Genomic DNA, 26,468 nt, shown 5'->3' with positions numbered 1-26,468 from the left:
TGTATAGAAAGAAATATGTTCATAAAGCTCCATATCAGCAATAAATGTATTTGATTGACAGTGCCAAAAACTAAAGCACAGTCTCACCCTCAGGGACGAGGGCCACCTGGTGGTCACTTAGTGGGATTGCATACTTTGTACTGCATGGTAAAATATACTGTATGCTGGGGCCTGAAAGCAAGCCCACAGGAGTCTGTAATCAGAGGAGATGATATCAGTGATGCCATGTCAGTGGGCATTGATTTCATATAGTGGATAATAGTGGCTAGTGTCCAATTATTCTGTGGGGTGTGAAAGTATTGTCCCTTTTATAGCATTGGTCAGGACAGACCCAGACTGTTACTGGCTAATAACTGGAACACTAACAGGGTAGTGTCCTGAGTCACCTATTATATCTATGAGTCGCCTGCTAGTCCAGTACAGAAAGAGCCCCAATTAGACACAAAGGCCAGCGGCAGGCTCTGCAGTAGTAAAAATTGACCCAAACAGCTGTGTGCTGAAAGTGATTTATTTAAGATAGGCACATAAGGTTGGTAGGGGAGAAGGTGATGGTAGAAAGGGTGGTGGAGGGAGGGGTGGTGGTGGAGTGTGGTATCACACGGCTAAGAACTGCCCGAATATAGTAAATGCTGATGCAAGTGAAGGCTGGAGGGAAAGTTGGATCCCCCGGGAACTCCTGCCTACTCTCAACCACCTTTGGCCAGAACTCTTTGACTATTAGGGTCAGCATTTGGGGCCTCATGGCAGCCTGCCACTGCGGTTAATTGTTATCTTCACGTTACTGTTAATTAACAGGATGATAATGAATGCTAAACGAGGCGCAGGGGCTCCAAACACAATCAGTGCCCCATTTTGTTTCACTTTAATTTGGTTGTGCGGCCGTTTTTCTCCCTTCTCTCCTCCGTAGCACTGGCTGCTTCGTGTTTCATTGGTTTCTCCCCACCTGCACCTCCACCCCCTTCAGTTATCAATGAGAACACATTTATTAGCCAGCTGATATTGCCTCATAAAGACGGATATTGCCCCGATATGTAGTCATGATAGGTTGTTTATCTTTTCCTGACATTAATATAAAGAATCTGTGCTTATGTTGGCCTGTACAGGGGGCTCCACCTAGCAGAGGGATAAGGATGGAAATGCATGCAAATGAAAAGACATCTGTGAATCACCATGCTTTAATAGAGTCCTCTGAAAATCAGATTCTCGCATTGCTTCAGATTTTGTTTTTCAAGACTCTCTTCTACCTTGCACTGTATGTAAATCAGCAAATAACCTTCACAAGTCTGTAATATTATTCCTTTATCCATTCAAACACTGACATTTGATGTCTTTTTTATGTGTTGTTATTCATTCCGCTAGAAGGTTCTACGCTGGCGATATTGCACAGTCATATGTTGTAAATTCAAAAGACTGTGGGCCAGGATTAAGAGGAAAGAAATATTCCACTGTCTACCACTGTACGTGTTTGCGATATCACACCTGCTGCCTGTTTTTATATTTGTCATCCTCAGCTATCCGCAGATAGTAAAGGTTTGGTTGAGCTCCAAAGTCATCACGGCTGATTTATTTCTCACAACTAGATGGGAGACTGGATAAAGTTTACCTTCAGATTCATGCATAAACGCAAAGCCATTCCACACAACTGGAGGACACCTGACGATCTGCACTACTGCTCATAACCGAGCACCTTGGCCAACTTTGCATGAGCTCAGGAAAAATAGTATTATATCTATGCATACTGATGTGGACTGTGAAATGTCAGAGACTCATTTTTAGAGAGGGTAATTTCCTTGTTCCCTGCTTCTGTTGGCAGGGCTGAGTTCTACTCGCCTTATCAAATAAATTGGAGAGCGGCTTTTTTCCCGATTGCCTGCGCAGAAAGGTTTTGGCTCACCCGAGGGTCTTTCGCTCATGGCTTCTGCTGATGGGAAAACTACTTAGAATAATTGTGTTCCGGGAGGAAGGATTGCGAACGGGCCGCGCGTCGCGCCAGCGAATCGGGCATCTGTGCGAGTGCAGCCGAGGCCGGAGACGCGGCTGCACCTGGAGATGCGCATCATCCGAGCAGCGCTGCCCAACACGACAAGAGGCCCCCCCCCCTTCCCCCAGCCAGACCTTAGACCTTGCCAAGGCCTGTTTGCATCACATAATTGCTTTTTTGATGTAAGAGTCTGGAGCAGTCTTTAAAACAGATTTTGAAATTGTTGTTGCGGCAGGTTTTTCTGTGGCTGAAGTCTTTGGCCGTGCGGAGCAAGTCAGCTAGGTAGCCTCCCCACCAGCTCAGTGGGTCAGTTATTGTGGAGGTGCAGTCGTATTTGAGCCAGCGCATGCCCCGTGCCCAACGCTCCAAAGGAGCTCCCAGCTGAAGCACATGGTGTGCCATTCAAGGGGGCCAGTGCAGGACAGTGGCTGCAAAACTTGGCTTGTAATCAAAATGTGGCAGATCAGGATCTGGGGTCGGACGATACCGTTGTACCTTCGGGCAAGGTAGTTAACCTGAGTTGCCCCTGTGAGGTACCCCAGCTGTAGAAACGGACAGTTTTTAACGTGTAAGCTGTGTCGGTCACCTTGTGTAAGGACGTCAACGAAGCAAGCAGATGCGTAAATAAATTTTTCAGGTTGCTGTTGTTGTAGTTTCACTCATTATTATTCATACATTCAAAGCGTGTTTCAGAGTCCTTCGCCATAGTGTGCCCGTATTGAATTCACAAGGCTGATGTTGTAAAAGATCTTCGAAATAGTTTTTTGAAGGAATTTCTTGGGAAAAATGAATTGTTCAAAATTTAATTTTGTAGTAGCTCTCAGACTGTAGAGATCACTTACGTTGGCACCTTTACCATTTTTGGTTGACTGTTTCCTTCAGGTTGCTTCGCCTCCATCTCATATTAGTTTTAAACTACACTCTTTGAGCCTTTGTGCAACAGCACAATAAAATTCCTTCCCCCCTCAAAGTGTACTTCCCACAGCATATCTCAAGTCCGCAATGTTAGACTTACATATTTTATATTGATGCAGTGTGTGTTGACATCCTCTCTGGCCCACTGGCCCTCCCTGCACACTCGAATGCTTACTGCATCATTAATGGAGCCCATCAAACTGCAGTTGAATTCGATTGACTGAAATGTGCCGCTCAGTCTGGCTGGCAGGAAAGATGAGGTGGAGAAAAAGAAGCACAGATTATCCCGCAACACCCCACCCCAGTCTTCAAAGACTACGTCCGATTTCTGTAAATCTTTATTGTCAGACAGGGTCTGGCAGTCTACATCACTTATCTGGTTTGTTTTGTTTAAATATTTCAAAATAAGAACAGCAGTCGTGTTCTGCGCGGACTGTTCATTCTGGTAGCCTGTTTCGATGGCCTCGTTCTTATCTGTTCACACCGCAACGCAGTGAGCGTTGGATCTGCTTCAGGCTTATCGCCGCAGTGTGAACATCTGTTTTCGAATGCTGGCTCCCCTGCCAATTATGACAGGGTGACTGGATGATTAGGGAAAGTGGCCGAGAAGTCAATCACGGCCAAATATAGTGATGCCCCTCCCACGTTCCATGAATAATAAGCACGCATCAAACGCTTTTCCAATAATAGCAAACTGCAGCATTCCTGAAAAAAAATAAATAAATAAATAAAAAATGACGCACCATGTACATAAATCTTTTACCTTCACAGACAGGCCACTCAGAAACAATGCAGCCCAGCATCCACTGCATATGATATGAATTAAAGCCTGTTTGGCACCTCATGAGCGTGAATCACTTTGCCTGACAAAAAGGGAACGTGTCTTAATGGCTTCGTCAGTGCCGCTCAGGACATAAACAGTGTTATGAGACTGAATGACAGGTTGGCTCCATAGATTACGGCAAGTCGATCACTGAAGGATGCTGAGGGCCAGGCATTCTCAATGGCACTCACTCCAGGAGCAGCTGGTCTGCATGAATATGTCATGCATTTTAGTGTCGGCAAGCCAGAGGATTGGGCGTGGTCAAGTCACGCATCGCACAGCCCATAAAACGGACCCCAAATGAAGCAGGGGCACCGCATGCGTCTGCACCGGCACAGTGCCAATAAACAGCAATAGTTAAATAATATATCGGGAGGACTTTGTTGTGACTGCAGAACTGTGGAGGAGAAGTTGTCTGTAAAGTGCCCTTCCAGAGAAACTGATGGAGCCTCTGTCTGCAGATACGCGGAAAAAGGCTTCGCTGGCCAAATTTAGCTGTAGTTGAGGGTCTGCTTTTGCTGTAATGCAAGAGGGAGTGCAGCTAATGCCTTTGAGACATTAGTGCTGACATTTTCCTTCCTATTTATTTACTTTTCTGCCCACATTTGCGCATTCGGGTCTGCCGGGGGTACCAAAGCGAAGGCTATATCTATCCATCAGTGTTTATTTCCCCACCGCATCTCTGCAATGCTCTCGCTCTCCCATTCTTTCATGTTTGTCTGTTCCGCTAGCGCTCCCAGCATGCTACTAACTGAGGAAGTGACTTGCTGTACCGCACCTTAGGACATGACAAGTCACTGTCTTAGGTTCTTACGGCAGGCATGTTCACACTCCCATTTGAAAAGTTCTTAGACACAAGTTCAAACCAGTACATTAGTGCATTACACAAAGTAGCACCCCTTCATTAATTACAGGTGGTTTATGATGTAAAGTGAATATCTTACAAAAATGCTGTCAGCATACAAAAGCTTCAAACTGCTCACTTATTCTCTATATGTCAGTACATTCCTATTTGTTGGTTCTGAATATTGAATAGCTCTGCTGCTGAAATAATTTATATCAATGTGATACCAGCTTACAGCTAATAATTATGCCCACCTTACCTCCAGTAGACTAAAAATTAGTAAAGTAATCCAGATGAATGCGACACAATGTTTCCTCCATGTAACATTATTATTATGTCAACAGTTTTTTGTTGCCTAAAATGCACTTTGACATAAGAAGCCTTTATTAATGAGAAAGGCAGTAGTGACTGGTGACACATACGCGCGCACACACAGACAGGCAAGCATCCAGACCGATAGACTTGTATAGGAATGACCAATAATGAGATTACATCTGAGGGGGAAATATGGCTGCTACTGCACATTCTGTTCTGTTAAATGATCCGCTTAGTCACCTGCATGCCCTTAGCAGAACAGGTTTGTTCACTGTAGGTCTGGGTCTTCACCTTTAAGTGTCCTCCCCATCTGTTGAAAGCACTAGAGGGAGGAGACGAGAGCAGGTTTAATCCACGTGTGCCAGATCCAGCCGTTTGCCAGGGCTGTTATATTTATCAAAGTGCGCAGAGCAGCGAGGAGCTCCGCGCTCATAACGAGGACGCGTCTCCTCAGAGGGAGGAATAATGATGACTGTCGGAAAGACGTATCTGGGCTCCCACCCTCCGATATTTAACATAAAAAATTGGGCGCACTCCGCCATCCGTCCCTGTCGCTTTTGATATGAGAGCGCGGGACGCGAGATAAGAGCAGATCTGAGTCCCGTCGAAAGGGGAGTCACGGCCGCAGTCTTTCGTCACACCGCGGGCTTCAAAGCAGAGCCACGGTTTTATCGGGTAAAAGCAGTCGGACTGGCAGTTCAAAGGCACAGGAAGTGCATATTCGAGAACTGCTCGGAAACTAATCCGCCGCAAAAGGTGCTCGGCTCAAAGGGGAGTTTTGATCATTCATTTTGAGGGTTTGGGGCTTGGCGAGAGGGGCTGTTCTCATGATGACTGGTCCTCCTTCGGATAGTGCAAGAATTTCAAATCCCTGCTTTTCACATTTATTACTTGTCATATATCCCCTTCGACCACCCATACTGCCACAAGCACCCAATTCCATTGCAACGAACCACTGGAATTCAGATTAAAAACTGCTCAGAGCTGTTATATTATTATTTATCAACAAATAGTCAAAGCTGCGACCCTGCCTTTCCACCCAAGTTCCAAAGTGTCATGGCCGTGTTTTTGAGGTACTTCAGCTATAATTTCCATCCACAGGATATCAGCCAGTTTGAGGTAAGGCTTGAACACCGCCAGCTGTAATCTTCTGTTCTCAGTACACCTTCTGCTAGTTCCTCAGTGTAATTCCACCACTTCCCAAGTATCTGCTCCACTTTTCTTTCCTTAAGGCATTACAGTAGTTGCCTGTCACTTAGACCCAGTGTCTAACATCGAATTCGCTTACTCAAAGTGATAAACACAATGCGTGGCAAAGTGCTAAAAATGATTGGTTCAATCTCTCTCACTTTTAGGCGGCAGACACACATGCATTAGTCAAATTGCTTTCTGCCTGCTGTTGGTCAAAAGTTGCTGTTACTGGAACATGTAGAGAGGCAGTTGTCTCATTTTTTCCTAAATATGTATGTATGTATATATGTATGTATGTAACTATTTATGTATTTAATTACTTATTTCAGTTTTCTGGATATGTATATGGGACCACTGTCTTTGCATCCTGTTTATGGAAAAGGACATTAAATGTCTGAGGGAATTAAACAACATTTAATTACATTATTTTTTGAGCAGCAATGTAGCATATTGGTTAAGGAGCAGGACTCGTAACCGAAAGGTTGCCGGTTAGCTGTATAAATGGATAACATTGTAAAGAACTGTAACCTATGTAAGTTGCTTTGGATAAAAGCGTCTGCCAAATGAATAAATGTAAATGTAAATCATTTTTTGCTTGCACAGAAAAGCTTGTCTGCCAGTTCACATGCTGCAGTGAATGTTTTGTGGCCCTCAAACATGTGCAGCACCTCACTAAAGTCAGCTGAAGGTACCTCTCTAACTGTTCCTGCCGCTAGTCAAGCGCTGAACACCAGTCCACATTACTGAAGAAGTGACCTTGGCGGAAGGCATCTGTGAAATGAATAAATAATGGTATTGTCTTTTCCACAGTGTACGGCCTTGAAAATAGTGTCCTTTCCTTTAAGGCTGAGCCACTATACTGTGTGCAGAGACCGTGCAGGGCTGCTTGGAGAGTGAGTCTGAGTCTGTGCTTATTACAGCACGTGGCTGTATCGCTCCAGTGTATTATTTTCTGCTATTAATCGGCTTTGTGGAGGTAGCAGAGCCTTGTACAGATCACAGGGTGCACACTGGGGAAATATTTCTACCTTCCAATTTGTGGAGAAAGAATTAATCACAGTTAATAAAATGGATCATAATATTGGAAATTGTTGCTATTATGTTTAAGCTGTTTCAACAGGTTATGATATTAAGCAGTATAGAATGGCAATTTTCATTTTTTGGGTGGTTAAACGGCAATTGACTATGCATGAGGTGTTCTCCATCACTAAGCAGTGCCCTTATCCCGGTGCTGTGTCATAGCCTTATCGTCCCACAGATCACTTTGGTCTTGAAGAATTCCCGCAATGATTACCATAGGAGGTCATTCAGTGCAATGAGATATGATAAATTCAGTAAGATTTAATGTGGAGCTTTGCTTTCTAACAGTGAAGAGCTTTGAGCTTTGGCTTTGGGAAATGACAACCTGAAGAAGGCACCTGAAGGGCACGTAACATTTTACCCTTGAACAAGTCATTTAACCTTAGTTAAAAGTCTAACCGTGTAAATGTGTGCATTGTAAAATGAAATGTCTTCAATGTAGGCTGTCCTGAAGAAGGCCAGATGGGTGATTTCTGTTAATGACCTGTGCTGTGTGTCTGTCCCTGTCTCTTCTCTAGGGTGAAAGCAAAGAAAGGGGTGAATCTTCTCAATACCAGATCTAAGAGCTCTCAGTGGAATGTGGAATGGGTGGTACAGTCTGGGGCCAAGCACTCGATCGCCACTATGGACGTCACCAAGAACAAAGGAGTGCAGCTTGGGTAAGTCCTCGTCCAACATTTCAGACGCCTCTGCTCACTGAAAAGCCAGTGACAGTCATCCCCAACATTCCCCAAAGCGTATTTAAATCTCACCTAAGTGAGAAAAGGTTCTTTGGAACAGTTTAGAAGAGCTGGGAAGGTGGTTCCTATTCCAGTCGAGGCAGTTATTGTCCCCTTGAGCAAGGTGCTTTACCTGAATTACCCTTGTACATACCCAGCTGGGTGACATGTAAAATGTAGGTATGCTTTATTAATGCTTATCTCGGGTGTCAGTGAAACAAACAAATAATGCATTTTGAGCACATGGCTGTGGCTGTGTTTCGTGATTCATTTGAAGGCTTGATTCTCTGTCCTTATTTGAACTGGAATTTTACTAAAATTGGCAGCAATGTTAAACTTAAAACGGGTGTTGTGTGTCAGGCAAGTCATCAGGTCAAAGAAAAGGTGTCTATTTCTGTGTGAACATGAAACAAGCTGTTTCATGTTCCACAGACCCATATGCCAGGTGACATGATGTTCATGAATTAATTGTATGTAGTGACTGCAGAATAGTTTTTCTTTTTAACTAAGAATTCAACTATTATGCAGCACCGTTCATATTTATTCAAACCAATGAAGTAGAAAAAACATGCTATAAAATTTCAAATGTTATGCTCTGATCTTAACAGTATTAAACAGAGTGAAATCATATTGTTCACGAATAATGAACTTGTATCCAGAAAATCACATTCATTCTCACCAGTAGGTAACCTTAAAAGCAACATCATTTTTTTAGGTAACCTTAAAAGCACAAAAGACCTCTATAACAATATTCTGCTTACTGGAAGTTATATGTAGGCACCCAAAGACTTCCTGTTTTCCTATTGTATAAAAGTAGGTAACACACAGGAGCGATCATTGACATGCATAATTACAGCTAAGGTCAGAGAACTGTCTGAAGGCTGTGGGTAAATGGTCATTTACCTCCACAAGTTTATAGATTGCTGTAAAGGAAATCACAAAATGCTGAATCTACCACTTTCCACTGTCGGTCATAATGTTGTGTTCAGGAAGGGGTTGCGTGTGTATCTTCTAAACAAACTTCTTTAGTTTACAGTGTGTCAAAAAGAACCATCCAAAGTTGTATGCATGAATGTTGAATCTGTGTGCAGGTTTAAAGGAAGAAGCCTCTTCAGAAGGAAACCCATTAAAAGAGGCAACTTGAATTTCTGTTTCCTGAATGGCAATTGGAACCATGTGTCATGTTTAAATTAAATACATTAAAAAAAAACCTTTTAAACATTTTTGGACATTCTGATAGGTTTTATATTTGGCATAAAATGGTGCCATTTGAGTTGAGAAAGAACCCATGCTCACTGTGAAATATTCTGTTAAGGCAGTTATCGACCTCAGCGTGTAACATGATGTTTTGGCAAAAATCCTGGTTCCCTCTGCCAAGGAGTTCAAATTTGGTAAATGGACACCACTTTATGGTCATGGACATTACTACAAAGTCATGGTTAACTGAGCTGTTACATGGACGGTTGATGCAGTGGATTTTTAAAGAGGAAACAGGAAACAATGTGTAGGTGTAAAGTGCAGTATTTGTTGACACATGCCTACTATATGCACACAACTAACCAACATACAGACATAAGCGAAAATATCAAAATGGATCTGACATCAGTTATTCCTGTCTGCTTGGTAACCACCTACTGCCAATCAGTGACAGACAACAAATGACCAATTTAAATACTCTTCCAGATCCTCTTTGAAAAGAACTGTCCACTTCAATGAAAATATTAATTATATTCAACCCAAAATATATTCATTATAGCATACTGGAATTGTAAATCCTATTTTCCAGATAAATTAAAACAATCAAATATGAAGATAATGCAACCCCAAAACAAACAGCTCATATTTCTATTCATCATTTTCCCCCTGCTGGTTATCTGACAGTGTTCTGAATAAAGTTATACAGAATCCCCATTGCTGGATTGTGTCATTTCGTGTAGACTTCAGAGGTGCCCAAAAGAAAAACAGCAGTGAGCCATGTGTGTTTTCCACAGTCTTTACCCACTAGATGCATCCCTAATTCCAAAATACATAATGAAATGCATAATACATAATGTCCAACAGAGACAGTTAACAGTTACGATGTAGAGTTCTAGAATCACAGATGTTAACTGTAACCAGCAAAACGGCGAGTATAAATGGTATACACTACATTTACACTAATGGCGGACTGCTGACAGTAAAACTGCTTTGCTGCTCTGTTTCCTCCTTCAGTAACCTAACTGATGATAATGTGTACACTGATGAACTGGCATATGCACAAATAGATAAAAAACACTTTTTTATTCGTTATTCAAATTTCATGAGCAGAAAACAAATATCCTATACTGGAGATCTCAGGCTCCAGATCTCAATCCAATCAAAATGTGCCTTTTGATCCCAAGAAAGCAATTCACAAACAAAACCCAAAAGATCTGAAGGACCTAGAGCATTGGTCAGATTGGGGATTGGTCAGAAATCCCACTTGAAAGCACCAGTATCATATTCAGCACTACAGGAATCATCACAACAGTGTAATCTGTGCAGGAAAAGGATCTACAAAATACCAGTTACAGGGGTGTAACTGAATGTGTCCCTGTGTTTTCTATAATAAGATCAAGTTGACTTTGTTCTATTACTTTTCAATACTATTAAGATTAAATTTTAACCAATTTTAGATTTTAAATGATCCACCATGAAGATTTTACTATTATAGCTACTATTATATTATAACTATATATGTTGTCCCTGTTGTCAGGTGTATGACACAACAGGAGGCACTGTGTACAAGTGAATTGTGTGCATATGAAGCGTGTAGCTGTGGCAACCAGCATAAGGCTAAAATAGAATCTCAGAGTTTCAAAACACAGGAAAAAGCTGAACATTTCAGTGCATCACCATGGAGACCAGATTTGTCACTGAAATAAAGAATGGTAGTCATGTGGCCACTGTGTAAGAAATGGCAAAGAGAGTGAAATGTAGAACTAGTCAACCAAAGAAGAAATGAGCCTCCTGTTCTTTTCAGTGTTTTTCAGCTTCCAGAATGGCAGCACTAAATGTGGATTGGGGGGGGGGGGGGGGGGGGGGGGCAGCATAAAAAAAATAGTCTTTAAATGCACTGAGGGATGTTCAGTGAGAGCCTGGGAAAATTTTTTGATGGGACATACCAAGCATGAAGCATTAGCTTCATGGGGATAATTTCTTCGGTTGTTCCAACTGATGAATCTTCTCTGGAGTTCTCTCTGCATTGATTAGCTGCAGTGCTCGGCTCTTGCCATGTAATGGTAGAGTGGAACTGCTGTCAAAGCCATAAGACAGTTATTTCAACAAAAAAAAATATGCAAACCACAAAGGAAAGAGGGGTCTGTTATATAATTGTTTTGTTAGATGTTTACATATATGTGTTAGTGAACCCTCCAATGTCCAAGTAAATGTCATGACTTGTTGACAGCAAGGCATTTGCACATTGAGCTGAAACTTCTCTTGCAGTTTTTGGGTAAAGCAGAATGCTACATGGAGTTGCATGGCCACCACCTCAGATTGAGCTGCTGTTTTGGACTTTCTTACCAACATCTTTCACTCTTTCTCAAAGTGACTAACAAGAAATTTATCTACTTTTCAAGGTCAGTTTGGAGAAGGTTATTGCGAAATCGGTAAATGATTTGCCCCCACATCCACACCATTTGCACACTTTCCAGGAACAATGATTGGTGTTGATTATATGCTGATTGCAAATGCCATCGCTCAGCAATGTGGGCCTACTTTGTGGGTGTAGCACAAAAAAGAGTGTCAGAGGCACAATACAGATGACTGAGGTCAGGTTCATCATAATGCCCTCACAATGAGCATGTGCGTCACAACAGAAACCTATCAGCAAATAGGTATAGTCAGTAGAAAAAAAACAAAAACATTTAGATGAACAGGACTTGATTTTGAAATGGACTGAGCGAGATGGCCCAAGTAAGATGATTGAGGTGCTGAGAAGTCTGAGTAATGCTCACAATCATCTTTGTGTAGGTTACGGTAGATAAAGCACTGTTCTCTAATGCCCCCCTCCATTAACAGTATTGACTTCATCGTTCTTAAAAATTCCACTCTGGACTAGTAAACCAGTGTTACTGTAACTGGACATCTGTATAGTGAGCAGAAAGTTATCATTGGTGACTGCTGGTCAATTACACTGGAAAACTCACAAGATCTTTACAATGGCATTGCACCCCCCCCTCCCCCCCAACTTTTTCCCTTGAACTTTTTTTAGCCTTATAAATAGTACAGAAAGGCCTTCAGTGGTCATATCTTCATCACCCCCAAACCATACGCTTGCATGTTCAGGAGGCCCCTGCGGGGTTACAAGGAGTTTGTCTTTTTATCTTCAACCGCAGTCTTGTGTTTAGCCACTAGCAAACTGCTCCAACACCGCCTCTGCTGCTCTGTCGAGTTGTGAAGATGAAAGGACTGCTAACCTGGTTTGAACGTTGAGAAACAAACAGTGACATTATGTGAATAAAACATTAGACTCTTCACGTCTGTCTCCTTCGCCTCCTAGTCACTCTCTCTTGTTAGTATATTTAGTTTAGCGCCACTCCAAATAATCTTAGACATCCTGTCATGCAGTGGGATATACATGCTGGTGGGGGGTCAAGCATTGATTGTGACATAGTGTGTCATGCACCTTTTCTCAGACCTGACTGATTCTAAAGGAAGCACATAATCCAATCTCTCCACAAAATCCATAGTACTTTCTCCATGAGTTGGGGATAAAAGTGCTGTGATCAGAGATGCATTTGCAGCCTGTAAATGCAATATACAGATATCTGTAAGATATTGTAGCATCAGTAATGTTACACTATATAATAGGAAATAGGGCACCTAGAGTAATGCACTTACAAATAGCATTATTATACCTTGTCACATATGTCTCGAAAAAAGTCAATACATCTGAATATTTGAAAATGATACCCAGGAGAGTTTTCAGTTGCACTTACCACCCACTGAGCCATTGGGTCCTACAAGCTTGATTTATGAATGCTTGGTACTTCTAACAAAACACTTTCCTTGGGGCTTGTTTTCCGTCTCATCCGGGGTGCCTTCCTGTTAGGCTCTTAGTGTTGTTTCTCCCTCAAGTGTTCTTTTTACTAATGAGACCTTCTTACATTTTAAAGTCAGGTAAAGTTTCTTTACTCCTGGAATTAATAGCCCGCTATTTCCTATTTTCATTTGATTTAGTATCTTAAGCCTTCAAGCTGTTAAAAAGCAATAAAGATAACTGAATCCCGGAGCTATTTCAAGCATACTTCACCGTGCTAAGTGCGGTAACATTAATGGAAAACCTTTGTGAACGCACATTTAACTGTGATATAACTTTCATAACTGTTTTCCTCAAGGTTGGAATATGTTTGAAATAAAAGTGCTCAGTGAGGCTGCTTTACAAAATACACATCATCCCAAAACAGCCCTAGTGTCTGCCTCCCAAAGGAAGCATCAGTGGTCTTGCGTCATTGCAAATTGTTTTCTAGATTCCAATTTCACCATCATCTCACAGGATGCACCACAAAAAGCGTTCTTCTTTTGTGTTTTTATTGAGCATGTTTATTGTATCCCACACCATCAATCACATCACACATAATACACTGGCTAAGGCATGGTCCTAATTATTTCTCATAGAAAACAGGGTTGTAAATCACCCACACTGTGCCTGTCCATATTTGGAAGATGGTACTTTTCTTATGAAATGGACCCAATTTTAAACAAAGCTACTGAAGCTGGAGTGAAAGAAATGCGACACTAGAAAGCGCAAGAAAAGGGGAAATGGGAGCATTGACATCCTCTTTTTACTTCAAGGAACAAAGTACAGTTTCCTGCATGGGGTCAGTCAATAAAACAGTTTATGAACTTGATTTTGCACGTCCATTCAATGCAGTGGTATACGCGCTGATCCCAATACTTATTGTCATGTCGACAAAAGAAGTGTTGAACAGGACGGTCCTGAGATAAAACGTCAAGTATTCCTGTCTTATTTGAACAAATGCTTTGTGAAGAGTTTTTAGATGTTTGCTCCATATATGGATTCACTGGAGAGCTATTCAGCTCAAGTAACAATGTTTCAGAATTATTGCTGACCTGTTGTTGAGGAGCAGCTCTTTTCACAGTCCATATAATAGTATCATTTTGACTGATTGATTCCATTGACACTTGCAAAAAATGATGGTCAGTCTGCAGAATGCTTGAACTACTAAGGCAATATACAAGATTGTTGTCCTCATCCCAGAAGAAGAAAAAACTGAGAATACTCACTTCTGCCTTTCAAGGACATGCAGTTTGCAAGGTAGTTCACCTGTTGTTGAGATGACTGTTCACAACTTTTGTTTCATCCTCTAACCATTTCTGTTGGGATATGAAAAGAACCACTGTAGAGTATATAGCTATGATAAAACTTATGATTGATTCCTGTATAAAAAGACTGATGACTACAGTATACTGCAGTACAAATGAATAATAAAAAAATATAGCAAGAGCCACAGCATTAAGCTCTTTGTTGGAACCTTACATAAACCTCATTTACATATGGACAGTAGACTTCCCTTGTCTGGATAGCTTTATGTAAAACCAAACATCAAAGACAAGACAGGCAGTCTAATTGAATGAGCCAGTGGTGACTTAATGGCCCAGTCGTGGGTGGGGATACACAGCAATGTAAACAAGATGTGGCCCCTGCTTCGCATCAGCAGTTCCTTTCAAACCACTGTCCTTCCGCTCTTTGGCCCGATTCATTTTAATGGCCTTCTCAGTGCTATGAAGTGCCCCTGTAATTCTCTCCACTTCGACTCTCACCACCTCTTTTAAATGCTAATTTTCAACACTCTCGCATTTGCGCTCTGTTCTCGCCCCCTTGCCCCAAGTGTTCTTTCTTTTCCTTCCTCATTTTTTTCTAGGTCCTGTGCGTTCTTTATTTACTTTGTGTTTACGGTAATGGCGACTGATAGGCTCTCATACAGATTCATTTGTAATTGCAAGAGTTACATAAAGACAGGAAAACAAGTCCACATCCAAAATGTTACTTGTTACCAGCGATTATTTCGGATTTGAATTTCATCAGGTTAAGAATTATGATTTTACAAATCCTGTTTAGATTTTGTTACAGGGGCAACTTGACTAGAGAGTGATGTTGCTGTTGCTTTTTTCTTTCACATATTTCTTTGAGTTCAACGAATGGTGTGTCAATAAAATGCCTAATGGAAGTAAAATGTACATAACGCTGTTAAAGTTAAGGTAAAAGCATGTTTTTTGTTGGAATATTTCTGAGCTTCACTCAGATTTTTACAGCTCTCTTGGAAAGTTGGTCATGTTTTCTAACAGTCCACATTAGTCTACAGAGTCTCTGCAGGGGCCTGTTCAGTGGTTGAGCTCTACAACAAAGAATTTGCTACTGAAAAAACTACATATCATTCTTTGGCTCTTGCAGATTGGCAGTCTTACATGTTGTATCGCATTCTTAGTTCCTTTCTTTGCTCCATTGCTTTGCCATTTCAAGTAATTTGTCCCAAAAATGACTGTGAGTGCAGGTCATTTGGTACATACTCTAATTAAAACGATGTTTAATAACCATTTGGACTCAGGGTCCCTGGTTGCCTCCCTAGTGCATTGTGCTTGGTAATTGTTTTTTTGGAAGTTAGTCTCTAATTATGCCAACATTAGCTATTTAAAAGCATTTTTCCTGTGGAAGAAAAAGCTAACAAGTTTGATTGCAATTGATTCTCAGTTAACAAGTTTGTTGTGAGTTTCTGTTTGTCGTGTTTTGCATTTAAACAAAAGGTACAGCAATCAGAAGTTTGTGCATCCAGTGTCTTAAGAATATTGCTCACAGCAGGTTTTAATTTTCAATACAGACTAAAAAGAACAGTTTAGCAATTGCTTACCCAGCAGTCAACATTGTATGATGTCTCTCCCTTTTTTGCAATGGATAATACACTTTCTATTCCTTGTTCCTCCATCTCATGTATCCTGTGCTTTGGTTTTCAAGAATTGTGTATCTTTGGGTTCAAATATCTGCCACTGAAGCTATCAGGAAGAGCTTTTTGCCGACAGCTCAAACATCAGGGGTCCACTCTTAGAAGATGCCTAGGGCTGTTATTTAGTCTGTATTTATAACATGGAGTAAGATATTTTAAAAAGTGTTGTTTTTTCTGCTTGAAAGCCATAACCATTCTCATCATGTACAAGAATTGGGGAAAAAATTAATAACGTTGTGCCCATAATTGCCTGTACAGAGGGACCTTCCCATGTAAATGTTACAGGTTGTGAAAGACTTGCAAAAAGGTTTTTGTACCAGGCATTGCAGAGGGTTAAGGAGCAGGGATAATAATCCAAAGGTCACTAGTGTAATTCTCAGATGGGCCACTGCTGTCGTACCCTTGGGCAAGGCAGTTAACCCAAGTTGCATCAGTAAATATCCAGCTATATAAATGGGAAGCATAAAATCGTACACTATGTAAGTCTGTCTGGATAAGAGTGGGTAAATAAAATATTGTAAATCAAATGTAAACTGAAGAGGTGCTGATACTTAATTTCTGTGGGCATCTACATGAAAGAATGCAGTTGTCGCCATGAACATGCGTCTCTTCAAACACTCCACTGTACCCATGTGCAGTGTGTCCATGTTTCATCCGTCTTTACGAAAGTTGTCAAAATGGCAACCCATGCAAGAATGTCACAAGTCTTCCATACATTGTGACAGAAGAGGGCTAGAGAGATATGGATATAACCCCTCTGACTCAATGAAATCTGACCTGTCTGTGGCGTGGTTTTGTTTTCATTAGACTGCCATGAATGTATGCGTGACAAGCCCTTGTGCTATGTCAGAGTTGCTGCCACTGCATTGTCCCCTGGGGTTTTGCCTCCCGTACATTAAACATTAATGCAGAAGAAACATAGTACTGCTTCAGCCCGTGGATATTTGCATTGAATGTGCAAGTTGTAGTGGTTATATTTCCATTTGTTGCTATGAGTGCTCTCTGCTAGATCCTATGTAAATATCAATACTCCAGTCTAGGAGTCTTAAAAGCACTGGACCATAGGATCATGGCTTTTGGGCTTTTGAGGGACCCCACCATTTAAAGTACATTCCAGGGCACTTCAAATGAGCATCCAGCACAGCCCGAATCAAAGAAGGAAATGATCACAGATTAAGCCTGGTGCCAAACACCGCCTGGCCTGAAGCAGGGGCCGAAGCTGTCTCTCATTCACTCTGATTGTGGCGGATAAGCTGGTCTCCAATTCTGTTCAACTTTCTGCTGACTCAAACGGATTTTTTTTTCCACACACCACCCCCGCTATTTGACTTGAATTCCCAGTGAGTGAATAGGCTGCCCCGACCTGTGCTATTGAACGTGCACAGCGGTTCTTATCTGAGAAGCAACCTGTGTAAGGTGGTGTCAGAAGAAGAGGAAATCTTATTCGGGGAGCGATCATGAAACAAAATCTTTTCTATCACAGACAGAAAGTATTTAGCCTGTCAGATTTCACTGTGTCATCCCAGAAAAGCCCTTTATGATCCAGTCTGCTTGGAAAGATTTCATGCTCTTTCATCATTACTGTTTTACCTCTCTTCCTTTACAAAGCGTAACACTTACACTTGGGCATGCCTGAGATTATGGTCAATGGGTGAGAGTGTAGTTGTGCTAGAGTGGGGCAGTACTACACATTTGTATTCTAAGAGAGAGTAAAATAATTTTGTCACCTGTTTGGAAACATGTTTTGTTTTTTTCCCTCTTATATCTGTTTGTTTTATTGTGACTTGCTTCCAACGTACACCTGTATGGGTAATTATTTGCTTGATACAGTCTGTATACCTGTTTATTTGCTCAACTGACCTTAATCAATATCTTCATTACTTGTTCTCAAATTTTATCCATTCATTATGGGAACATGAACATGCCCTATGGGAGAGAGCTTTCAGAGAGAGCGGTGTTTGTCTCACTATCGTTGAGTGTGACCCAATATCATTGTAAAATCGTGTAAATCCATTTTTGCCCCCATCAGTAGAGGTTCTTCAGTTTCTCAGTTTGATTCCATCCATCCATCCTGAAGTAGCTTTGGAAATCTGGTGTATTTCTGCGCCTCATCTTTATGGTTTGAGACCTGTGTGAAAAATATCCTCAGTAGGACCACAAAAAAGCAGAGAGGTGTGTGCTTTAAACTGTGTGCAGTGCTGATATTTGCCATTTATTTGTGTAGGGGACGCCCTTATCCATGGAGAATTACAAATTTACACCCAACACATCCTGTTACCCATTTGTACAGCTGGAATGTTACCAGAGCCAGTGGGATAAAGCACTTTGATTAAGGGTGTAATGGCAATATCCCCCTCAGCATTAAAAATGACACTTTTGAGTTTCTGTTTCCTATCCAGCCACCTGCATCACTCGCTACACCGTCCTAAATATTTGAGGACAACATAACTGATGAATATTGCTGTTTAATTGTATTACATTTCATAATATTAAAGTAAATGGATGTAGGGAATTTTGTCTTAGTGTTGTTGTGTATTTTTGTACTAACAAATGGGGAAAATGAAAATGCTAATATACAGGCTCAATTTTATGTGCCTGACTGGTGACAGTCATTCATTGCAAAATACACTCGAAAAACTGCATAAAATACTTTTTAATAACTCTGAAATCCACTTGCTCTTTTATGCTATATAAATCTTGTACCATTTAACTGGTTAAATTGCTGCAAGAGCAAAAACGATGGAGTTTTTGTTCTGTTTATATATTAAGCCTAGACACCCTCATTTGCCACTACAGCTCTGGCTTGCCTTGATATTATTTATCAGCCCTGGAATTATGTCCATACTTCATCATCAAAGATGGCAGAAAGACTTCTTTCTAAATGGGCTTCGTGCTGTAAAAATTAACCACAAAAACAAATTAGTTTGATTAGATTCCAACAGGATGGGCTCAAATGTTGCCAAATGTAGTGCTTAAACACAAAAGGTACAGCCCATATGTTTTGTTTCTACATTTTTTGACAATACATTTTATGAAAATACAAAGCTTGCGACATTGATTAGACCTTTACATTTTCTACTGTTTTGTGCATTGTTTATGAACATCTACTGCATGACTGATTCAAGAATTCAGAACAGGAGAAGACAATATGCGTAATATATGCTGTGTAATCAATTCTGTATAACAGATGGGCATAATTAGCTCACTAATTGTTTTATTTGTTGATTGCTCCAATACATAATGCCTAATACATGACAGCTGTTTGTACTGATGGATTTGAAGGTCCAGCACAAGGCTGACCCTCATTAAGAGCCTGTATTGTAAAGAACAGTTAGGAATTTTCCTAGTTTTTAATAAATGTTAATGTAATTTGTCACACTTCCCAGGCCTGGTGCAGTGTGCGTTCAGCACTCTTTTGTTTTGATATTTTAGGGATGTCACCACCAACATCGAGGTCATGCAGCTAGACTTTGAGATGGAGAACTTCACCAGCCAGTCGGTGACCCGCAGAATCAACTGGAACATCGACTACCGGGGTCAGAACCCACCTCCAGACTCTGAGAAGGTGGTGACAGAGCTGACTGTGGTCCAGCAAGACATCCAAGCCATCATCCCTCTCTCTATGGTAGGTAACATACTGGCAAGTGTTTGTGTATCAGGTGGTTGGCAATACATTATGGCAGATAGGTTACTCGCTTTGGACCAAATCCAGACTGCAGCACTACCCTTGCAGCCTTGAGCAATGCACTTAACCTGAATAACACTAGCGAGCATTCTGCTGCGAGGATGATATATATTAAGCATGAACTACTGTATGCTATCCCCCTGGCTAAAGGCGTCTGCTAATTAAATAAATAAAATGGTAATACTGATGTGTAATCTATATGTGAGATGCCCCAGATAACAGCATCTACTAAGGAAATAAAGCAGTGCACAAGCTGAGAGACATTTACATGTTTGGCATATCTGCCAGCCACTTTCTGAACATTATTTTGTTTAAATGGCCCATGCCAAGAAGCAAGCTGGCATCACCAAAATGATTATCACCACAGAGCCCAGCTATTGAACTCCGATCACGGAGGGCCACGATCTTTTGTTCCAACCAGGCACTGTACCAACTGACCATACTTGATTAAAGCCAATTTAGCACCTCTCTCCACAACTGAGAGTGTTAGTGGTTAAAGAGCTGGAAAACCTGCTGGATTGTCGCCCTCCAAGACCAGAGCTGGGCATGCCTACAGTGGAGTACACTTGTATTAAGCACAGAACAGTAAACATGGAACACTCACATCGGTACGCTATGCAGAGTATCAGAATACAGAGGTAAATGTGTATGGCTTTGCATACATAAGTTTTTACTGTGTGATAGGTAACAACCTGTTGGCCTGCTTTCATCCATTTTTAGCCACAGAAAGCTGTTACATCAGCACTTGAGGTCTGGCCATCATGTGCATTTGTGTATTGTATTTTTTGTGAATATATATCCAAATGTTTGCTTTAAACCTGTTAAATCATAATATATATTACTGTAGTACAAATATATATGACTTGTATATATGGCTAAGACATGCACTGAGAAGAACCAGCAACCAATGCTTTGTCAAAGCAGTATTCAAAATCTTGCATGAATTGCAATTTTACTGCCACTTTTTTACATTTCACGTGCAAATAGCAGCTATAATTTTCAATCCTTTAAATTCCTGTCAATCAGGAATAGCATACAAAACCGTCAAAAGCCATTTATAGCAATTATTCCCCCTCTTACCTCACTGTAATTTTCTCCCTTCTGCAGCTTCAGCTGAGAGCAGGTAGCTCTCTCTGCTCTTACTGCTGCGAGTATAAATCAGAGATATGCTCCCTGTTCAAGTTAAGACATCATAAGTCTCATTTTGGTTATAAATGCCAGCTAGGGGGCAGATACAACCTAAACATAGACAACAGACTGGAGACCTGAATTTCTCATTGTAAATCATTCTCCGTGTTCCCTTTAGATAGAGACACAGATATAGTAGGATATGCATTTTCTTTTTTGTAACTTTTTAAAACTACTTGTTTCACGTTTCATAGCTGCGTAACATAACCTCTGAAACTGAAGATAATTTTATTAGTTGATCAAATAAGTAAAGACAAAGACCTTCGGACTATAGCAGTATATAGCAGTATGCTGTTGCTAGAGGTCAGCCTGTGAAAACAGACCATGGTAGAATGCTGCACTTCCTCAAAGGAAACAACCCAAAATGAACCCAGAAAAAAAATGCTTGATGTCCATTTTAACAAACCCAGTGTACAACGTGTGCAATTTACACTTGTGTTCTCAGGACCAATTGATTGGAGCTCATAAGAGGGGTACCTCAAGGTCCCTCAGTTTGGCTGACCTCCATAGTGAGTGTCTATTGTTGCTTTAATTGGCCCACTTTTCTTATCTCCTGAAAAAGGCAATTAAAAGGCAGTAAACACAGCTTGTGAAAATTAGGGACATTAATCAAGGATTGGAAATGTAGCAGTTTAGCATTAGCAGGTCAGCAGGCGTTAACTCAATACCCAAGCATCCCTGTGGGGGTTAAACCTAGGTGGTCTGTTAGTGTTGGGAAGGCCACTGGCAAACAGCCTTTCCAGAGCCGAGCAGCAGAAACTTTAGAACATGGCCTTTAGAAGACATGCTCTTTTTTTTTGGAAGTTAGACCAGTGCCACCGGCGTGCAAATTAGCCCCTCATATTAAGCAACAGCACGGTTCAGCACATAGGCAGCCAGGTAGAGAGAACATCCTCCTCTCTCCTCTGGAGGTTAATAAGGGAAGACGGCTTGGTCTTTCCGTATTCATGAAACTTAGTGGTGTGTTGCGAGGGTTTGCCAGAGAAGCCAGGCAGAAAGAGGATTGAAGTTAAACTAACAAGAAAAGGTTTTGGGTACAGCGAGAACACCGGAGAAGTGGTATAATAGAAGTTCCCCTCCTGCAGAAGGGCTTGAGTCATGTCAGGCTTTGCGTGCTGCAGGCTTGCTGTCATCATACAGTTAGAAAACAGGAATGCAAAGACACATACTGTATATATGTGAGAGTGAGAGAGAGAGAGTATAATGGCGCATCTGTAGAGGTTTGGAATGCATCAGTAGTAAGGATAACACGGTGAACATGAAACACTCAACACCTGACCTTGGCTAACTTACAGTGAGCTGGCAGCTTGTTAGAATTTAAAAGACTCAAACAACTATTTTCTGCATCTGTGAATTTGTAAGCGGGGAGCAGGCAGAGCAGCACAGGGAATGTTTTTGCACATTTTGAGAAAAACAAAGACGGGAATTAAAAAAAAAGACAGCACGCCAATTGCGCAGAATGTGTTCCACTCTGATTTAGCCTAAGCACAGAGGGAGTGGGGGGAGGCGGAAATCCCAGGGTCTAAAAGCCTTGGTAAGCAAATTCGCTGCCAGCTTCCCTTGAAGAGAGGCTGAGCCGCTACAACTCGAAGGGAATTTACTGTGTGCGGAGCGACTTCCAGGGGGGATGCAGTTAAATCAGCACAGGCCATCACTCCTGTCTGTCAGGCCTGGCCAGGTCCCCTGGCAGCCGCAGTCTGGGCACAATTAGCACCCAGCGTCAGAAGTTGTCTCCGAGGCAGCTTATTAACGAGCGGGGGAGTCATGGGAGGCTGAGCGCCGCGCTGCTCCGCGGCGCAGTAACGGATAATAAATAAAACATTGCGTCGCCTCGCTAAAGGCTGGCGGCACGCACTCACACCACATTACATCTCGGGCGGCAGGCAGGACATTGCCTTCCTCAATTTACACGCCGTTTTAAAGGGGGTCTCGGTGCAGAGGTCAACTGCATGGGGTTAGGTCAGCTGCCGCATCGCACTACTCAGGCTACTTCATCTTAAGAGCCCTTGAAATCAAACGCTGATACTTATTTATTTATTTGTACTTGTGTTTTTTTTTTTTTTTGCATAGCAATTACAAGATCATATCCTAGCCTTTCAGGCATCAGCATGGAACACAACATCAGAAATGGAGGACACAAATTAATATTATTATATGTCGTAATACAGTATTGAAATATATCCATTTCGTCAGTGGGCAGGTGGTAACAAGAAACAGGTCTGATAAAAGTGGACCAGATTTCTGTCAGTTCTCTTTGGCCCTGTTTTGCTGGACTGTGGCTCCTGGTCTAATCATGCGTTACATGCGAGGTAGTCATGGGTGCAGGTTTGACAGCCTGCTTCTCAGCTGTGCTGATGTGCTTGATTCTACACTATGTCAAAAAATAAATGAGCTGACCTTGGCTCCCCAAGCAGTGTTTCATGTTTAAGACACTGAAATCAATCTTCATATTGTTAATAGTTCTCAGCCCTGGAATTATGTCCAAAACGGTGAGCAACCAGTCTGTTTCTGGACACTAATGCACAATAAATGCAATACTACATTCCAAATTGTTTACAACTTTTAAAATTCTATTTCATTTTGCATTTATGTTGTATCCCAGTGGTCCACATCAGTGGTCTATTGGTATTCCACTAGTTGTCCACACAAATGATATATATAAGTCTATGTGGGATTTAGACGTCTAAATTGATTTATAAATTTGGATCTATAAATCAGTTGAATCTTGCACTCAAGCTATGATCAAGCTATGATTCCATTATACTGATACTGGAATTGTACAGGATCAGGTTATTTGCATAAAACTGCATTGCAATGCAAATAAAATCTTTAATGATTCTCCAGTTTCTTCTGTTTCTCCCCAGAAACATTACAGTTTGTTTCCTGTTTGTTTTTCTGCATATCATTGTCATACACTGTTTGAAGCAGAGGACAATGAATATTCTGAGGTGTATTTTCCAGGGAACAGTAGTGGGAAATCAACCTTTTTCATTTCTTTTCAAAAGCAGTCCCTCATTAAGATCATTCCTTCCTCTTCCTCAAAAAAGGGTACATCTAGTTTATTGCTGTGCATGAATAAGCTAATTAACATGAAAAGGGAATAGGTGATTTGACAATGAATAAAAATGCTCTCATTGGCCCCAATGAAATCTCAGTACTGGGGAAAAACAAATATACTTTTTTTTTTCTTTCAGATGCTGCCTGTTTTCACTTCTACACAGGGCCCCCGAAAGGAAAATAATACCCATTCAATTACAGTATATCCTTGGGCCTTAGATGAGACCAAAATGCTAAATTGATATAACACAGCCCTCCAAATGAGCACCCTATGTGCCCCCTAATTGGATTCATCCATCTTAGTGGAGTCATAATTAAGGGTGTAAATCTGCCTCTTGGTCCTCGCCCTATTTTTCTCATTACAGTCCTGCGTGGGCTGGCCTCAGTTCAGGCTGTTATTTACAGGCAATTTATCTGATTTTTAGGTGTCTTCTGCATTTCATTGCTATCTGTCAAAAATGTTGTGAAGCCCTCTGTCAACTGCTAGGTGGATGATAGTTTTTAATATCGCCAATTTGCCACTAGCAAAGACAGAGCAGTTTCATAAATCCAAAACAATCGACACCACTCATTAGTGGCATAACTAAAGTCACTTTCAGTCTAAACAGTCATTAGAGGTTCATTATGCCAAGGGAAGTCACTCATTGCTGACAAAAGGCCATTTACCAACATTACCAACATGAAAGGAACATTTGTCAATTATATTTGCTAATAACATCACATTTGTTTCTAATAATCTGACATACTTGGTTTTATTTGCATGCTTTTTTTGTTTTGTTTTTCATCCATTGCACCAGTTCTCAGATCAATATTGTAATTGTTTTACATTGTTAGATTAGGGCAGGTTCCAATGAAAAGAAACAGGCCACATGCAAATTCTGATCTGAGCTTCAGGCAAAAAATTTTCCCAAAAATCCATTGATTTCCAGTTTTTTTTTCTCCTTTCTTCCGTTATATCGTATTTACTCCTAAAAGAGGTGTATTTGTTATTCAGTACAATGCCTTAAAAATCTAGGTACGATTCTTAATGTGTCGGACTGGTATTTTAAATGCGTTAAAAGTTGTTAAGGAAAGACTATTGATTTAAAGCCAAGAAACAAAACCATGGTCATGCAGAATATGAAATATATTTTTGTGAACTCTGATTATGATATTCTCACTATGTCAAAAATAAGGAATAGTGTCATAGGTATATACATATGTGTACATGAAATATTATATTTATGGTTCCTGTCTCTTTATGACTCCTCCAGGACACTGAGATCATCAACACCGCAGTTCTGACCGGCCGGACAGTCGCCATCCCAGTGAAGGTTGTCTCCATAGAAATGAGCGGTGTCGTCACTGATGTCTCATCCTTTGTCGAGTGCAAGACCTCCAACGAGGACATTGTTAAGGTGCAGTATGGAATCTTTTGTAGAACAGACATCCAAGTGTCTGTTCCCATATGTTCTGATTATTACAGTACATGTCCTTCAAAAGCTGTTGTGGTAACATCATAGACTCCTTAATATGTTCACTCTGATATTGACTTCATACCTTGAACCCCTGGTTGAATTGAAGGTTAACTGGGGTACATTATCATTGTTGCTATGATCTGGACAGCGTATGTGTATCTGTGTGATTCTCTAAGACATTTTCATTAGTTTGTGCTGTTACTTCATTGCATTTTATATACCTGCAGGATTTTGGAAATATCAAAATTCCCAGAATACTGAGATGAGTACTATAGAATAAAATCATTGGGAATCTGTTTTGTTGGTGGGGGCGGGTATTGCTGACACAAAAATGGGTAAGAAATTCAATCAAACTCCTCCCTGGCATTCTTTTTCCCCCCTACAAAAACCTCATGGTGACTGTGGGTGACACCTGCATTGAGGTGCAGTATTGACTTCCCGCTGCGGAGCAAAATGGCTAACCGAGTTGCCTAACAAGGCTTTAAGCACTGGGATAAATCCCCATGCACTTCACGCTTGGAAATGCTGCGATTCTTCAGAAGACGCCTTCGCTCATCTGCTCTCTCTTAAAGACCGTTTGATAATGGCGTGGCAACAGCTGACAAAATAGTTCTACCATTGTGCCTCGGAGTGAAGGTGATCCCGGAGATGGCGAACAATTCCGTATTCGCTGACGCGGAAATTATGGTCTTTTGCTTTGATGCAGGGACTGTGTTTTATAGGGTAGGTTTATTTAAATTCAAAGCGAAATAACAATGGCAAGTGTCCTCACAATCACCATGGAAAAAGAACCGGAAAATGAAAATGCAGCCGTGATTCTTTCCACGCTTATGTATGATGTTTATATTCTATACTCCTTGTGTGTGTGTGTGTGCGCGCGCCTGTGTGTATTGCCTTTAATCCTGCTGCAATAGGGTTGAGGATTATAACTAACGCTTGCTGTTAGAACAGAAGCCTTAGCTCACTGTTATTGAGTGGGTTTTGCTCGACTGCATCGGCTATTGAACTTTAGAAGCTAATGCAAGATGAGCCCTTCCAGCGGAGATGTACACGAGACCTGACACTTCAATAAAACACTCTCCAGAATACCAAAAGGATGTCCACAAGACAGACAAGGCCGCTGCTTTCAGTATCATTTTGTTGGCCCCGTTGGTCATGCATATTTATGGTATTAAGATTGCAGTAAATGAGACTTGCAGCTCAGTTCTTGAAAGCGTACTGTATGTAA

The 26,468-nt window shown here is 41.2% G+C and overlaps 1 protein-coding gene across 1 annotated transcript in view; it reads left to right on the top strand.

The window, feature by feature from the left end:
* tmem132e (transmembrane protein 132E) overlaps positions 1 to 26,468 on the top strand; it is a 224,859-nt gene that overhangs the window by 182,190 nt on the left and 16,201 nt on the right. The window contains exons 3-5 of the mRNA XM_036524691.1: positions 7,668 to 7,808; positions 19,286 to 19,478; positions 25,037 to 25,180. Coding sequence (XP_036380584.1) covers positions 7,668 to 7,808; positions 19,286 to 19,478; positions 25,037 to 25,180 — 478 coding nt within the window. The remainder of the gene's footprint in view (positions 1 to 7,667; positions 7,809 to 19,285; positions 19,479 to 25,036; positions 25,181 to 26,468) is intronic.

The sequence above is a fragment of the Megalops cyprinoides genome, chromosome 3 (genome assembly GCF_013368585.1).
Source record: "Megalops cyprinoides isolate fMegCyp1 chromosome 3, fMegCyp1.pri, whole genome shotgun sequence".
Lineage (NCBI taxonomy): Eukaryota > Metazoa > Chordata > Actinopteri > Elopiformes > Megalopidae > Megalops > Megalops cyprinoides.
Note: the sequence above shows the minus strand (reverse complement) of the source record. Positions and strands in the feature narration are given on the sequence as shown.